Here is a 16,022-nt window from a genome sequence, read left to right on the forward strand (position 1 = left end):
CTGAGGTTTATAGCCCCTCTGCACCCATAGGTTTGCTCTCTCTCCATCCTGAGTAAGCATATGGGGAGTTTACTCCCCAGATTTCATTGAGAGGGCCTTGCTAAGTGGATGAAAAGGTCAGAGTTAAAAGAGGACAGTAATTACTGAACAGGCCCTTACCTGGTCTCTTTCCAGTTGCTGCGGTCTTCTTCACACGCAATCATCGCACATAGATTGAGATGGGAAGGGGTCTCTGCAGATCACCTAATCCAACTCCCTGCTGAAAGCAGGGTGACCCACAGCAGGTTGCTCAGGACCGTGATTAGGTTTTGAATACCTCCACAGACAGAGATGCCACAATCTCTTTGGGCTACCTGTTCCAGTGCTCAGTTACACTTAGAGTAAAAAAGCTTTTCCTATGTTTAAACAGAATTTCTTGTATTTCAGTTTGCAACCACCACCTTTTTCCCTGTCATTAAGCACTACTGAAGAGACCCTAGCTCTATCTTCTTTAAACCCTCCCATCAGGCCTTTACATACATTGATAAGATACACGTGAGCCTCCTCTCCTTCAGGCTGGGCAGTCCCACCACTCAGCCTTCCCCCATATGACAGATGTTCCTCTCCCTTAATCATCTTAGTGACCCTTCACTGGTCTTGCCTCAGTATATCCATCTCTCTCTTGTACTGGGGAGGGGGTGCGTGTGTGAGGGCGCTAAGCTGCACACACCACGTGTGGCCTGACTAGTGCTGAGCAGAGGGGAAGGATCACCTCCCTCAATCTGCTGGTAGTGCTCTTCCTACTGCAGACCCAGATGCTCCACCAAGACCTCCAGGTCCTTCTCTGCAAAGCTGCTTTCCAGCCACTTGGCTAAAGCCCGTACTGGTGCACGGGGTCAGTCCTCCCAAGGTGCAGGATGCACTCAACTACAGGAATGCTAAAGATTGATGTTGAAAATAGCATGCTGGAGGAGGCTCACCAGAATTACATTCTGGACAGTTAGGAAAATACGAAGACTCTAAGCTTCTTCACAGTGCCAAAACCATGATTGTTGAGGAAGTGTTCTGTATCAATTTTACACATTATCTTATTCAACTCTGGGACACACACCTAGCATAAGAATTCTTTACAAACCGATTCTAACACCTTCTCCAGATAAAACTAGAGCATCTAAAGGTAATGGCCAGTGAACACTAGCTGTTTCTGATTTAGTTCTTAAGCAGGCAAGTACATTTTTTATCATTAGATATATGCTTATATCCAATAGACTTGTATGGATTGTATTTACACAGATACTATATTTATTTGTTAGACAGGAAGTGCAGCCCTCTTCAGGAATATGGCAAGTTTCATCTGCCATTGCTCACTTTGGGACTTCCCCAAGATTCAACAAGCTGAGGATGCTTTCAGTATCTGTTTTGCTTTACACAATAAATACAGCAAGATTTGCTGTATTTGTTATTTATTAGATATGCCACTATCATATTATTTGCATGAGTTTATAGTTGCTAGAACTAATGAAAACAAACCTAAACAAAACTAAGCAGATTTTAGATCAAACAAACAGACCCACTTCTTGTATGGTAAACCTTCTCACCAGATCTGCTGTGAGGAAAGGCTGGGGACAGCACTGTGTGTACTGGGATACTAGTGAGATGGATAAGGCTTCCTAAGACCTACCTGATAGATCAATATCTGCTAATGGTGCAGATTTCTGTAAGTTCTGAAAGTTCTCCTTGTCTCCTCTAGATCACAAAGATCACTGCAGAGAATATGTCTAATTAAAATGTAGTTAAGTTAATTAGATCCTTGGTTAAAATCACAGAATCACAGAATGGCAGGGGTTGGAAGGGACCTCTGGAGATCATCTAGTCCAACCCCCCTGCCAAAGCAGGGTCACCTAGAGCAGGTTGCACAGGAACGCGTCCAGGCGGGTTTTGAACGTCTCCAGAGTTGGAGACTCCACCACCTCTCTGGGCAGCCTGCGCCAGTGCTCTGCCACCCTCAGGGTAAAGAAGTTCCTCCTCATGTTTAGGTGGAACTTCCTATGGTCAAGTTTGTGCCCATTACATCTTGTCCTGTCACTAAAATATTAAACTTTTTGCTCAGCATTCCCGAGTCATAGCTGCAATCCCTATGAGAGTGTGTGATACCGTAAAAGCAGTGATATGGCAGAAAAACTGTTACTTTCTCATGCACCATTGGCAAAACTTATATATGTTGGCTGTGTTTTGCACTGGAAAATCTTCTCCCTCGTTGTTGTAAACTGATTATCCAGTAGTTAACAGTGTTGTTCCTACCAAATCATAGTCTTTCTTCAGTGAATTCCACACCCTATTTCCATTAAAACCTATGTGGGCTCCAGGGGAGTCTTCTGCTTGCTACAGCCCAAAGGCAGTAAATGCAGAACCACCCTGACCTGGACTGGATGTCTTTTCCCTTTGGGTTATTTATAAAGCTCAAGGAACGCACAACTTTCTGGTTGTTACAGATAAATGTGTTTTTAAAAAGCCCATAAACTGTGCTCAGAAAACGCAGCAAACCTAGAATATCTGTGCCCAGATCCCCGATCGCACTAGCGACAAGCCAGGCAGCATGGCACAGCTGTCAGCCTCTCTGTGTGGCACATTCACAATTAGCACGCCACCTCCAGGGGTACCGAATTCCATATCCTCTCCCACAGCAGCCAGTGACCCTTTCTAAACAGGGTTGATTGGCGTTATTAGTAGATAACATCTGTGTGGTACAACATATTGACGTGAAATGAGCGCCTTCTTTGGGCAGCGGCAGACCGCTTCAATATAATTCAGCGGAAGCCGTATCAGGCAGCAATCGAAGGCGTGTCGTACAGTGCAATCAAAGAGGATGATCAACAAACTAAATAAAATTGAAACGTGTCCTTTCTCTTTTACTTCTACAGCAAAGACAGAAAGACTTAGAGAAATTAGAAATATTCTATACCTGTCTAGCCATATTTTGGAAGAGACTTTTTTTTTTTCCCCAGAGCTCATTAACCTTTGCTGGAGCAAAGTTCAATATAAGCACAGCAAAACTCAGGCCAGTCAGTTGGAAGAAAAATCCCAATCCGTGTTCTGAAATGATTCTGAATTTCCCCCAGTTCAAAGGAATGGATCTTGGCTTTACAACAGTTTGGTACTGTAAAAATCCTTGCATTCACAGCAGCAGCAGAATCAGACTCTGGATGTTTCAAACCTTACAAGTAACAACAAAGCATGCCTTTCCTTTAGTTCTAGACAAGGTTTGAAAACTCTCCAGGAAAATCTTATTGAGATTCTTAGTTACAGACTCTAGAACTCACAGTCACTGCAAATCTATCAGAAAATTTTTCAGCAACGTTTAAGGTGACCCTTTTTGTGTGTGTATGTATCTACGTGTATATGTAATTTACAAATATGTGTATGCATGTGTGTATATGATCTGTTTACATACAAAAATGGAGCTGCTGTGCAAACTGACTGACTCCTAACATATCAGCTGAATCTACCTGAACACATTCTGGCAGATCTCCCAGTTGCTGCATTACAGAAAATTAGTACGATACACGTTCTGATCTATTAGGCTGGTGATGGATTCATAGGCAGAAATGCCCATGTGTACAGTGAGAAACATGGAAAGAAATGTTTGTTCATTTTTCAGTGGGCCTTTGGAGCTCAGAGACCCATCAAACATAACACTAACTGATGCCTGTCTTGAACTAAATTCATCTGAGTAAAGATGTACAATATCTGATTTTTACCACCAAGACAACTGCCACAAAAAAAAAAAAAAAAAAAAAAAAATCGCATTTTTGTCATTAGAAAATATAAAACATTCTGCAGTTCTGCTTCAGGGTCTTGGAAACCCACACGCTTGAAAACCAGCGTTTTGGGTGGGTGAGGAACATTCTGCAGAACAGCTTTCACTAAGCAGGGATGGGCACTGTCAGTGCTTGAAAAAAGCACATGGATACTGAAAATCCAGGATTAAAACTGCAACTTCATCACACCCATTGCAAGGGTACAGAGCTCTCAAATCAAGGTTGGCAGAAGTGAAACAGCCTGGATTCAGAAGAGACTGAGGAGATCCGGGTTGTAGGGACCTTCTATACTTCAATCCTCCCTCCGAAATTCACAGCCTATTGACTGACATTGTTCCTTCTGCAGGGGCTTGCTGGGGGCTCTGTCCCCAGGATCTTGCCGGCCATACTGAACCGTATCACCCCATGTGATACCCCACCCACAGAACAACCTCCCAAAGAGATACGCCTCTCCTACTTACTTGTGTCCAGCAGAGTTCAGTCATTTAACCAAAGCTTTACCCAGCTGGTGGATACCTCTGGCCTTGAAGGAATGTACCTCAAGTTGCGCCAGAGGAGGTTTAGACTGGATATTAGAAAAATTTTTACACCCAAAGGGTTATTAAGCATTGGAACAGGCTGCCCAGGAAAGTGGTTGAGTCACATCCCCGGAGGTATTTAAAAGATGGGTAGACATAGTGCTTAGAGATACGGTTTAGTCATGTTTTTTGTCAGTTAGGCTGATGGTTGGACTAGATGATCTGAACCCAGCAATTCTATGATTCTATAAAGTCAGACAGCACAAATAACAGCCCCAGAGTCATGACTGGCTTTTGGAATCTTTTGGTCTCTTCCAGATCCAGCTCAACAGTGCTTTAATTTTTTTTTTTAAACACTCCCCGGTTAAACCCTTAATTATATTGTAATCTAAGATCTTCAGACTTTCTCCCCCAACCTCCTGCCTAGGTGTTTAAGTATGACATTAGCTAAAAATATGCTTCTGGTGTGTCCCTTTTTGTGATCTAACCAGAAAAGGAATGCAAGAGAAATTGCATTTTTGTAATTCTGCTTTAAAAGATTACTCATATACATATTTAAGGTCTAATTTTAGCAACTGCAGAACTTCTAGGGGAATTCTAATATAGTAAACCAATCGGCACGATCAAGAGATAGCACAATTAAGCCTGCAGCGTCCCACACCACCTAAATGTACTTAAAGCAAAAATGGGCTATCTATGCATAAAAGTAGAAAACAAACAAACAAATTGCTTAAGCAATTTGCACGGGCTTAAGCCCATGGGCTGCACTAAACAAAAGTTGCTGTTGCCAGAAATGCACTGGCTTTGCCACGTCACAGGACTTGCGCATTCCAAAACAAAATCAAAATCCACCTGGCATGGCAGTGCAAAGGCAGCCAGCTCTGGGCCCTGGGGAAGCACGCTGCAAAGCAGGAGGGCAGAGAAATACCTTTCACTGATCCTAGACGGTTCATTCTATGGAGCATCCCCAGGTGATTTCTAACTGCTATGGTGATGAACAGGCTGAAAGACAATATCTCTGATTCATAAAAAAACCAAAAAAACCCAGAAGAGAGCAACTAAACAAAGGCTGCTCTAGTCACTGAAACAAATATCTAAAAAATGTAACTATAACAGTAGCAAATTGTTTGGAATAGACATAAAATGCAAGTTTCAGAGCTGAAGTCACTGCCTAGATGAGAAAGAAATCATGAGAAGATGTTTCCATTGGATAGATTCACCTCTGTCTGCCTGCTGCATAGTCAGACAGTCCTCAGAGCATTTGGCAATGTCGTGACTGCTGTCAGGAAACAGTCTGTTCTCACATTTTTATGCCTCCCAGTAAAGCTGATCTGTGATCTGAGGAGAAGAGATACATCCTCTACAGCGAAAAACATTACAATAACACAGCTCACTAGGAGAACATCTACTTAGAATAAGGTTAACTTGGTTTGTGCTTTGAGGAAGACACAAACGCAGGTATTTTGGGGATGGGGTGTACTATGGGAGGAGGCAGGAGAAGACTTGCTGCACACACACATGCTTTCAGTACAAAGCTTCCTGATGGTGAACCACATGGAGCAGAACTACAGAAATTCCAGGATCTAGCCTTTCTCTTCACTGGCAAACATGGCTCCCGAAGAAATGGTACCTAAACAAATGTGAGAGAAGAGTCTAGCTTCTTCACATCTTTCAGGTGAATGGAACCTTGTCCAATGAGAAGCAAATGGCAGAATAGCGCAGCAGTGACAGACAAAAGCTCTGATCCGACAGTCAGGGCATACTGCTGTGCTCACGCAGGGCCTCAAAGACTTTAATAATCCTCCACAGAAGCAAGGCAATCTCTTTGCACACTATCAACTACGACACCAGGACCTAATTCAGTATTCAGCTCCACACCCCCATCATGCTGGCAATAATTCAGAGTTGGTGAGACAACTTGTAAAGGGGAAAAAAAAAAAAGCAGTGTTTTAAACCTCTCTAATTTAATCTTAGCTTTTTATGTGTCTAACATCAAAGCATTTTTTCACTTCTATTTAATCAAAATTAATCACTAAGATTACTACAGTAATTTATGTTGGAGATTATTGAAATGAGTGTTTTATTAAAATCTGGTTTTATTAATAAAACACATTCTGGCTAAGGAATCATGCGAGTCTGCTATTAGAGACTATTAACTGGGAACTGGGAGTTAATCATAACAGTCATGCTGCCAGGTCCTTTGACAGCAACACACACTGGGTTTGTTTCTGCTTTTACTTCTACTAGCATATTCAAGTCAATTAGTTACCCTAGCACACGAGCGGTCAGAGTAACTCCTGTAAAACTGGGAAAGGAAACAAAGGTCCATGCACCTCAGTAGCTTTGAACAAAGAAACGGTAATCAGAAAGAGACTCACCAGCCTGATTAGTTGTGATGCTGACAGCAGCAAATTGTCTGGAAAGTGTACTCAAGTCAGATACCCCATTGACTGCATCAATCTCAAAAGTGTAATTGGTATGTGCCAAAAGGTCCACTACTGTCACCGTGGTGTTGGTGAGTCCAGTCTGACGAGGTAAGAATCGTACGTTGTCACTACACGGCTCGCACATCTTGATGTTTCCTCCACATTTTTTGCAAACGATGTTGAAAGTGACATCTTTCCGACCTCCAGTGTCAAGAGGCCAGCTCCAGTCCAGGATAACAGATGTTTCGTTGATGTTAGAGATAACGTTTCTTGGAGCAGATGGTGGTCCTATACAAGGAAACAGGAAATCAGAGGGATGAGATTTTCTGTAGTGCTCTGAGACGGAAGTAACAAGGGCACAAAAATACAAAAGTCAAAACCATAAAAAACCCAAACTCTTCTAGTTATTTTCTGTAGAGACTCCTGAAATATTTCACTGGACCACATGCCTAGAGTATCAAGGACCATGTTTTCTTATAGACAGACAGTACCCTCAAGGTGCAGTTCAGGATTGAGGGCTGAAAATATTGGTAGCAATTTAAAAATCCTAGCCTCTCCTTCTTGAGCCTGACAGGGAACAAGAAGGAGGAAATGAAAGTAGAAAGACATAAACCCAGCCCACCAATTTTTGGTAGCCTGTCCAACACGTAAGAAGACATGGGAGGCAGTGGATGGCTGACTGCAATGGGACATGAGAGGAAGCAAGCAAGCTGCTGAGATACAGATGGAGGAGCAAGAATGACAGCCCCGAGCGTAGTGATGCTACTCACTGGTGCAAGCCATGGATGGAGGGTCTTTCTCAGAGCGAAAGTAATTCTTTTCACACCTGCAGTTCAGAGACGCATCTTCATAGGTAGAGCTGTGAGGTGGGCATTTGGCACACTTCACGTTGCCGGCAGAGGCTTTGTAGAACCCAGGTCGACAAGCTGCAAAATAATAGGAGTACAGTTTTAAATTCCATGGACACCTCCTCGATTTTAACATGTGGCTTTGTTACTGTCAGGGACCTATACATATGCAGATCTCATTTTGCAGACATTTATAGTCTAAAAATACAGATTTTTCTCATAATGAGAAAAATCTGATGGAAATAAAACCTCTCGTTAGAATAGATATCTTCATGCATCAACTTGGATTTGCGTTTAATTTTGCCTGGAAAACAAAACAGTGTATTGCACCACTAAGGAGAAACATTTTCTATGTTGCATTTTGAGAACTTCACTTATTTTTCCTCTCTTCTGGTTAATTTACCAAATATTGTACCTATCCTGTATAAGAAGCTAACTTTATCCTCTCTCTGCTACCAAGGTTCGCTTACAAGGGCACACTAATTGTAAACTATGTCTCATCAGTTCAGCAGGACTAAGCAAGCCAAACCCAAGAAAACCACCTGAACAGTAAAAAGGTGTATTCCATTGCTGAAGGACCATACATCAGGCTCAATGAGCTGCTTCTGATACTACAAGGAACTTGCATGGTCTGTATGAGACGGATGCTTTTTACATTAACCCAGTCCTCTAGGGATGGTGCTTGAACCCTCAAAAGTTGCTTCTGAAAAACTCTGGGTGGTGGTGTTTCATGAACACTGGCACACTCTCTCTGTTTTCATTCCTGTTGCATTTCAGACTGATTCAGGGCCATGTTTGCATCAGAAGAAAACAGCCTTTGAAGTAAGTTACAGAAATGAACAATTTAGCAAATGAACAATTTATCAAATAACTTTTTATGAAAAAGCCATGCAGTGAAATAACACTGTTGACTTCCTTCCACCAAGATGATATCACCATTAAAAAAAGAAAAAAAAAAAAAGAAAAAAAAAAAGACCAAACCCAGATAAGAATTCAGCAGACTCTTCTGTTCAGTTGTTGCTTCCCCCAAGACACACATCTTTGTCCAAATGGAATTTACCAAGTAAAAACATTGTGGCTGACACTGGTCACCCGCAGATCTGTACTCATACCTACAACAACCACACACAAACAGACAACGTAACAAAAGGGAGCACATCTTAAAATGCGTTCACCTTTTGCTACACTTGGGTTCCACAGCAAACACTGCCTAATGCACAAGCACACCAGGAAAACACCAATACATTCTCATTACAAATATAATGTAAAAAAAAGAAAAAAGAAAAAGAGTAATACTGATTAAAACATAACTTCTTATTGTGCCTAGAGCCCAGAAATTTAGGCTTAAATAAAATTGTCCAGGACCTGTCACCGAACTAAATGTTAATTTGAAGCCAAAAAAATGGGTTCACCAGTCTTAGCATAAGCCTAAACAGGGACACCCTTTTTGGTTTTGCTTATGGAGATGAACTGATTCATAAACGTAGTATAAAATCCAAGATACAAGACTATGTGATCTTTTGTGTTCATTCATGCACTGCCTAAATAGAAAAGCGTTTGTACGGGTAGCTGGAGGTGGAAAAAAAGTTCAGAACAAAAATCCTAGCATCTTTGTAAGTGATGGAGGAGAGAGGGAAGCTGCAGCATTAAACTGGATGTTCAGCTTCCATGTTATCCAAATCTATAACCAAAACCTAACTGAATATCCAGTTAGGAAAATTTGTTGATTAATTCCTGGTGCCAAACACCAGAGTAAAATGCACGGACAAGTAGACACAGAACAAGCCCCTGCACAGTTGTATGTCCCACTCCAAAACATCTCAATAAAGGAAACCCTCCTCAATACCACATGGAACACGGCGCGAGAAGCACGAAACCTTTTGCAAGGAAGTGCTAATCTCAGCCACTCTTCACCACTTCACAGCCCTTGCAAACCAAGGTGCCTGGCTGCAGCTGCTACCTCCCACTTCCATGCCAGCAAAGCAGCTGGGAAAGACGCCTCCCACTCCAAGTCCTCTCCTGCAAACCCTGAGGAAATGATCCCGAGTTTGAGCCTCCGAGGCGTGGGCCCACCAGGCAATCTGTGAAAGCCAAACTGCTGAAAATGACCTTGTGATGAAGTTCCCAGAGCCTAATGCCACCCCGATGGACCTGGCACAGTCTGTCCCCCTTCAGCCAGCTTTCCTCATGTTTCTGTCTCCTCAAAAGCTGCAAGGGCGTGTAGGGATTTCTGTTTAACTTGAGGAAATAAAGGAAACCTCACCTCCTCTTAAACACCTACACTAGAAGAAAATGCAGCAAGAAACAGAGTTGGCTTTTTTGGTTTCGTTGTTATTGTTGCAGTCTTTTAAGACTCTAATCTCATTCCCTCCCAAATCCTGCCCCATGACACATGTGCCGTACCTAGAGCGAGCCTCTTCAGTCTCCCTCTGGCTGACAGAGGAGCCTCAAGTGATTTTACTGTCTCTGGGCACGGCACAGCTGTTTCTGGCCCTAAGACAAGGAGCCAAGCAGAAAAGAACGGTTGCCAAACACACTCTTACCAGCTCTAGTAACTAAGCAAACACATTAAGGAATAAACACTGCACTGCATCTGTCCAGCTAGTTACACAGCACTTTCAACAAAACTTCCCATGGAAACTTACTGCCAGGTGTTAAACTCAAATGGTTTTGCTGAGCCGTATCTACTCAGCTTGAAGGGACATTTTTATATTTATGGGCAGGCATACACGAGACAAAGATGAATTTATGAATATATACAGTACATTTTTTTTTATTTTTTAGTAATTTTATATACCAGTTTAATGGAAAGATTGGAAAAAGACTAATAACCTAAAACTGAACCTTTGTCATGTGGTTGGTCTTCCTACAAGACACAATTTCCACTGCTTATTAAGCATAATTTATTCATAGCATCATAACACGTGAGCGTTCATTTACAGGATGGAACTACAGTAAGACTGATTATCTGGGACACTTCCAAAGCACCTACCACTACCATTTTAATACGATAATGAATTTAACATAGGTAAACAAGCTTGCATAAGAAGTGGACATACTTTGTGGGGTGAGAAAGAGAAAGGAAGGAATCAAACTACTCCATTAATAAACGTCTGTCTCATCCCTCGGGTGGAAATCCATAGACCTCAATTAAGAAAAGGGGGCGGTGGTGTGGGGCTAGAGAAAAAAGGAAGAAGAGGAGCATGCAGGAAGCGTCCTGGTAACATGAGATCAGGCTTTTGCTTTTCCAGAGGGACAGGGATTTCATCATTTCATGCTTCTGCTATCGCGGTACAGATTGAGCAGTCGTGGCAGGGGGACGAGAGGGTCGAACGCCTGCTGCCCTGGTATGCCCTAGCGAGGGCATCCCAAACTCCTGTCTTCCCCGCAGGCTGTCTCATGCTTTCTGTCTTTGTCTGTCAGACCAATTCACAACTGCAGCCCAAAGGAGGAAAAAAAAAAGCAATTATATGTGAAATTGAAGCTTCAAAAAGAGGGTGACAATAGAAAATGTTGTCAATGTACTTACTGTTAGTATTTTCCTAGATATTTTTAAATTCTGATATATAAGACAAAAAAAATGAGGCCACTACTTCAAAAAGGCATTAATTTTTTTTCATGTCAGAAAAATTGGATTACATGAACTGATGGGAGAAGGTTTGGCTTTTTGAGGTGAATACCATGGCTTTGGTTTCAGTCAGGTTGAAAATAAAAGCACTAGCACACACAGAGTCTTCACAGAATCTGTAATTTCAGCATGGGAACCAGCTGTGAGCAGCACTTGCTTTTTCTCAACATTTTCTTCCAGAAACTAAAAACTTTTTCTTTCCCTCACAAGAGGGAAAGATGCGAGAGGAAGTAGATGCAATAGGCCAGGAAGAAAATCCTCTCATCACACTAAAAGGGAAACTTTCAGAGTTTCTACATTCATGATATAAATTCTACAGCAAGGCTGTTTGGATTTGCTTTTTAAGATCTCCTCAAGTCAGATGGCTGATCTCTGTCAATCCTGGTAACTGCTATGATAACTCCAACCTGAAATATTATTTTAAAACTGTATGCAGTCTGATTTCAATCTCTTTTATTTGAGCATGAGCCACACTGACTTTACTGAAGTCACCTCCTGGTAAGAGTTTCAGGACTGCCATTGTCCTCGTTACTGGATGAAAATGAATTTCCTTAAGCTATAACTGATGAGTCTGTCTCGGTGACGGAGAGCAGGGAAAGTTATTTCAGTGAAAGAAAAACAAATGCATGTAGCAATCTACGGTTGTTACCGCTAAAAGAAATGTGACTGTCTTTTCAACAGCAAAGTTAATTTTGCCTCTGTTTGACTAATCTGTTTGAGATGAAAACATGGTCCTAATTAAGGGTTAAATGATTCATTTCAATTTGAATTAACTTTAAATTAAAATATAAAGGTGTTAGCAAATAGGAGCATTTTAGTATTCAGACCCTGCAGCCCCTACACACAGAGCAATATCACCAATTCCCAACTATAAACACCAACTAACACCCGTGCCCGTGCTGCTGGAGCAGATGAGTTCCCAGCCCCACTACCCCAGGCCTGTCGGAGCCCATGTCCCTGCACAAGGTCAAAGAGACTCTTTATGTGCAAAACGAGCCGCGCTCACCGGTCCTACAGGAACTCTGCTTTTTGTGCTCTGAATAGAGGCGCGGTGCTTCGAGGCAAGGCCCAAGCATCACGGCGCACCGGCAGCCAGCACACGCAGCCAGGAAACCGGGCATGCAACGGGCAGCATCCACCAAGCGACCGAGTGGTTCCTTCCGTTGTTCCTCTGCTCTTCGATAAAAAACCCCGGGGGCAAAACACCCCTCTGGCATTAAACAGCAGCATTTAGAAAAAAGGGAATTAAATCATAAACCCGTACAGCTCACAGATACCTTAACTTTTCCCCATCGCGTGCATTAGCAAGACGGATGACAGCAACCCTGGGACAAGCCTCCTGCCCCTATCCCCTGCAGAGAAGGCAGGGAAGCACCCCCCATGCATGTGGTCCATGTTAGAGGGGCTTTGCAAACCACTCCCACTGTCACCTGTGGAAACAGCATGCCAATGAGCAGCAGCAGAGGTCCTTACACTTGATCTGAAGCCACAGGACGACCTTTGGCTGTGCAGGTGTGCTGGGAAATGAATGCTACCGACTGGCTCACCTTGATGCCTGCGTAGAGCCTTGCAACTTTGCAATGTTCTCAAGTCGCTTTAAAAAACATTTACATGGCTCTTTTTTTCACTACGCATATTATGGTCGTGCTCTGGAGAGGCCAACAGCACTGTGTTTATCCCCACTACCAGAATTGCACATTCACCCACCCATACATACACACGCACATGCAAAATGAGACGTAACACAGCTATCAGCTTGTGAAAACGGATGGCGTAACAAGCAGCGTAGATTAACCTTATAAAACTCTCAAAACCATTTTATTTTCCTTGGGCGAGTCATTTCCCTTCTTGCATTTGTTTGTATCTTTGAGAAACAACAAAAAGGTGAAAATCATGATTAACTTTAAATGAAGATTTCAAAACTGTTCATTTCACACTTCCGTCACAAAGTATATCCAGCCATATGTGTTATTCTTGCTATATTAAAAATCACACTATGTAGGTACAGTATAGTTCTGGCTCAGATACATCAAGCATAGGAAAAGAAGGTAGAACTCTGCCCTGAGTTGTCCCGCCCTCAGTTTGTATCACGTGCCATTCGCAAAACTGGAAATGTCTCATTTTTTCCTCCCTTCTTCACTACGGCACCCCGCTCCACAGGACACAATGCTTTATAATGCAGGTTATAATGCAGGTTTCCCGCAAAATCCCGCAGAGCAGGGAAACCACCTTCAGCAGCTCTCATTGCCCTTTAATATGTGAAAAGCCACATAATCTATGGCATTACATACGTGCACATCCTCTCTCTCTCCTGGGTCTCTAGGTACCTTCTTGCACACCCACCTAGCCCAAACGGGTTTCTAAAAATTACAGTGTATCTTTGATTCTTATTTCCACGGAACTGAAGGCATGCTTTTTGTTACCAGATCCGAATAAACAGTAAGACACCACTTAAGGGAAGAGGTCTCAAAGCTAAGTGCTGCTCCTTACAGTAGAAAAAGAGGTTCAGGGCTGAATGTCAGTGCTATGCTTCAACAGCTGAGGAGGAGGAAGAGGAGGGAGGCAGCCCTAATGCTTGTCAGCAGGTGGGGATCCCCACGGAAGGCTACTGCTGCACAGGCAGAGCACGCTTTCTCTTTGCTGGGCTGCGGCGCTGGCACGCACGCTGTCTGGGCTCAGGAGAGGATGGAAATTAGATTGAGAAAGACTTTCATGGGGGCTAAAAGCTCTGGTGGGTATGGGCCCCGTTACTGCCAAGGTAAGACTATCTCCAGGTCAAGGTAAGGACATCGTCTCTCTCTCATTGCCCATCAGAGTCTGTTCTGTTTGTTGGGGAAATAAAAACTTAAAATTATTCTTAGCATTCTTTGTGTTCTTACATTGTCGTGCCTGTAGTCTTCAACACGCTATACATAATACCCAAAGTAATTACAAAACAGGTAGCGCTGGAACCGGCAGCAGAAGCAACCCAGTCATTTTTGCTAAGCGTTACAAACAAATTAACAAAATCTCACATTGCATTTTCTGTGCACAAGATACACTTTTTACTCTGAAAATCCAGGCATAAAACTAAAAGTTGCATTTTAAGTACTGAAGTGAATTCCCACCACTCCTTTCATTATTAGCTGTGCAATAGCTCTGGAAAAATGCAGCTGGTTATTACTATAATTTATCTTCGGGGGGAAAACTACTGCAGATGGAAACACGCTTCATGTATGCTTTTGCATCTCTAGACTGGAAAATACAGTAATCACAGCCAAAGCCGCTGACGGATTTGGAGAACTAGTGCAGCTGTCCACTGCTAGAAGAAATCAACAACAGAGCTGGTGCAATGTCTTCCCTATCACTAGGCCTCCTCCAACAGTAGGAGGCCAATAACTGTGGGCTCAGGAAACGATCTGTCTTCTCTCTGCTGTTTCCTGCCCCTCGAGCCTTTGTGCCAGCAGGACGGACCGTGTGGTATGCACAGGGCAGGGATTCGGTGCAACGTGACACTGAAATGCCTCTAGAAAAATCCTCTTCAGAATGAGCACTTTTCATTTTTTTACACCTGAAATCTGCTGCTAGCACAAAACACACATTCAGTAGTATTTAATCTTACTCAGGAGTAAATTTCTGCTTTTTCCTCCCCACTTCATATTTTATGGTGATCTGTGACCTTAACGTATTTTAATCAGATGCTTTTTAAATTGGCTTTACTCCCAGGTCAAGTCATGCAGCAGAAACAATTCCTGTTCTTTGTTTAATAACTGTTACTGGCAGACATATTAATTATATGTACATAAGAGATAGCTTTATCCTGAGGGAATAACACTGCACCTTTCAACTGCAGTCTGCAATAGCTCCACATTATGCCTTGCAGGCTTCTGTATCTCTTTTTACGAAGTACATTACAGACACGATTGCTACCAGCAATACTGTTGAAAGTGCAATGTCAAAGGTAGTAGGGCTAAACCACAGCGTTACAGCAAAGATGCTCTTGCTTGTGGGTACACAATATCCTATTTCAAAATGCATAAGGCATTTCAGCTGCTTTGCGGGCAGTTTTAGGGAAAATAAATCTTTCATTAATAGGAAAACATGGAGAACCACAGCCTTGATTCAGAATTAAAGCAAGATAAACAAAGTTCTACCTTAATTCCACCCATGCTTAGTGAATCATTTAAGCAAGTATTTAAACAGGGAATTTAATAAACCTATGTTTACACGCACTGTCTTTCACTTTCCCTAAACAAGATGTTTTCCTGAAGCAGAGCCTGGACATGCTGAGATCTATTAAGCTATCATTTTGTCAAGCAAAGAAATGCCGCTTTCTGTTTTTTTAAAACTTAATTTAATCTATACAGAGATGAAAAATAACTTTCTAATTCAAGAAGCATTGTAATAAGTAAATAAATAAATAAGTCTAAATTAAAGAAATACCAGAAAAAAAAAACGCACCAGCATCAACTTGAACAAGAAAAAAGGTTGTACAAACACACACAAGGAATCTGGAAGTTTTAAATGACCATTTGGCAAGGACAAAAAGTGAAGAGATACTTTTTCCTTCAACTAAAATTACACTATGGACTCCTCAAAGGCAAACTAGACATAGGACCCCAACAGCTTCAAACAATAAATGTTTTCTAACGTCAGGTTGAGAGACAGGGATAATCACAGTACCACTCTGATTTAGTCTTTCCTCAACTTCCCCTCTCTATGTCAGAACTTTTAAAAAAACAAATACGCAAACAAGAACAACCAACCAACCCACCCTGTCCCGCAGAGCAAACCAAGCAGACCTGGCAGACACGGCAGGCCCTCTC

At 42.3% G+C, this 16,022-nt stretch overlaps 1 protein-coding gene across 3 annotated transcripts in view; it reads right to left on the reverse strand.

Annotated features, from left to right (window-relative positions):
* The window catches only part of EPHA3 (EPH receptor A3), a 234,489-nt gene that overhangs the window by 75,410 nt on the left and 143,057 nt on the right, over positions 1-16,022 (reverse strand). For all 3 annotated transcript variants that reach the window (XM_063348961.1, XM_063348952.1, XM_063348969.1), the window contains exons 4-5: positions 7,512-7,667; positions 6,694-7,029 (exon numbers count right to left, since the gene is read on the reverse strand). In XM_063348961.1, the coding sequence (XP_063205031.1) occupies positions 6,694-7,029; positions 7,512-7,667 (492 nt within the window). The remainder of the gene's footprint in view (positions 1-6,693; positions 7,030-7,511; positions 7,668-16,022) is intronic.

This window comes from Chroicocephalus ridibundus, chromosome 1, assembly GCF_963924245.1.
Source record: "Chroicocephalus ridibundus chromosome 1, bChrRid1.1, whole genome shotgun sequence".
NCBI lineage: Eukaryota > Metazoa > Chordata > Aves > Charadriiformes > Laridae > Chroicocephalus > Chroicocephalus ridibundus.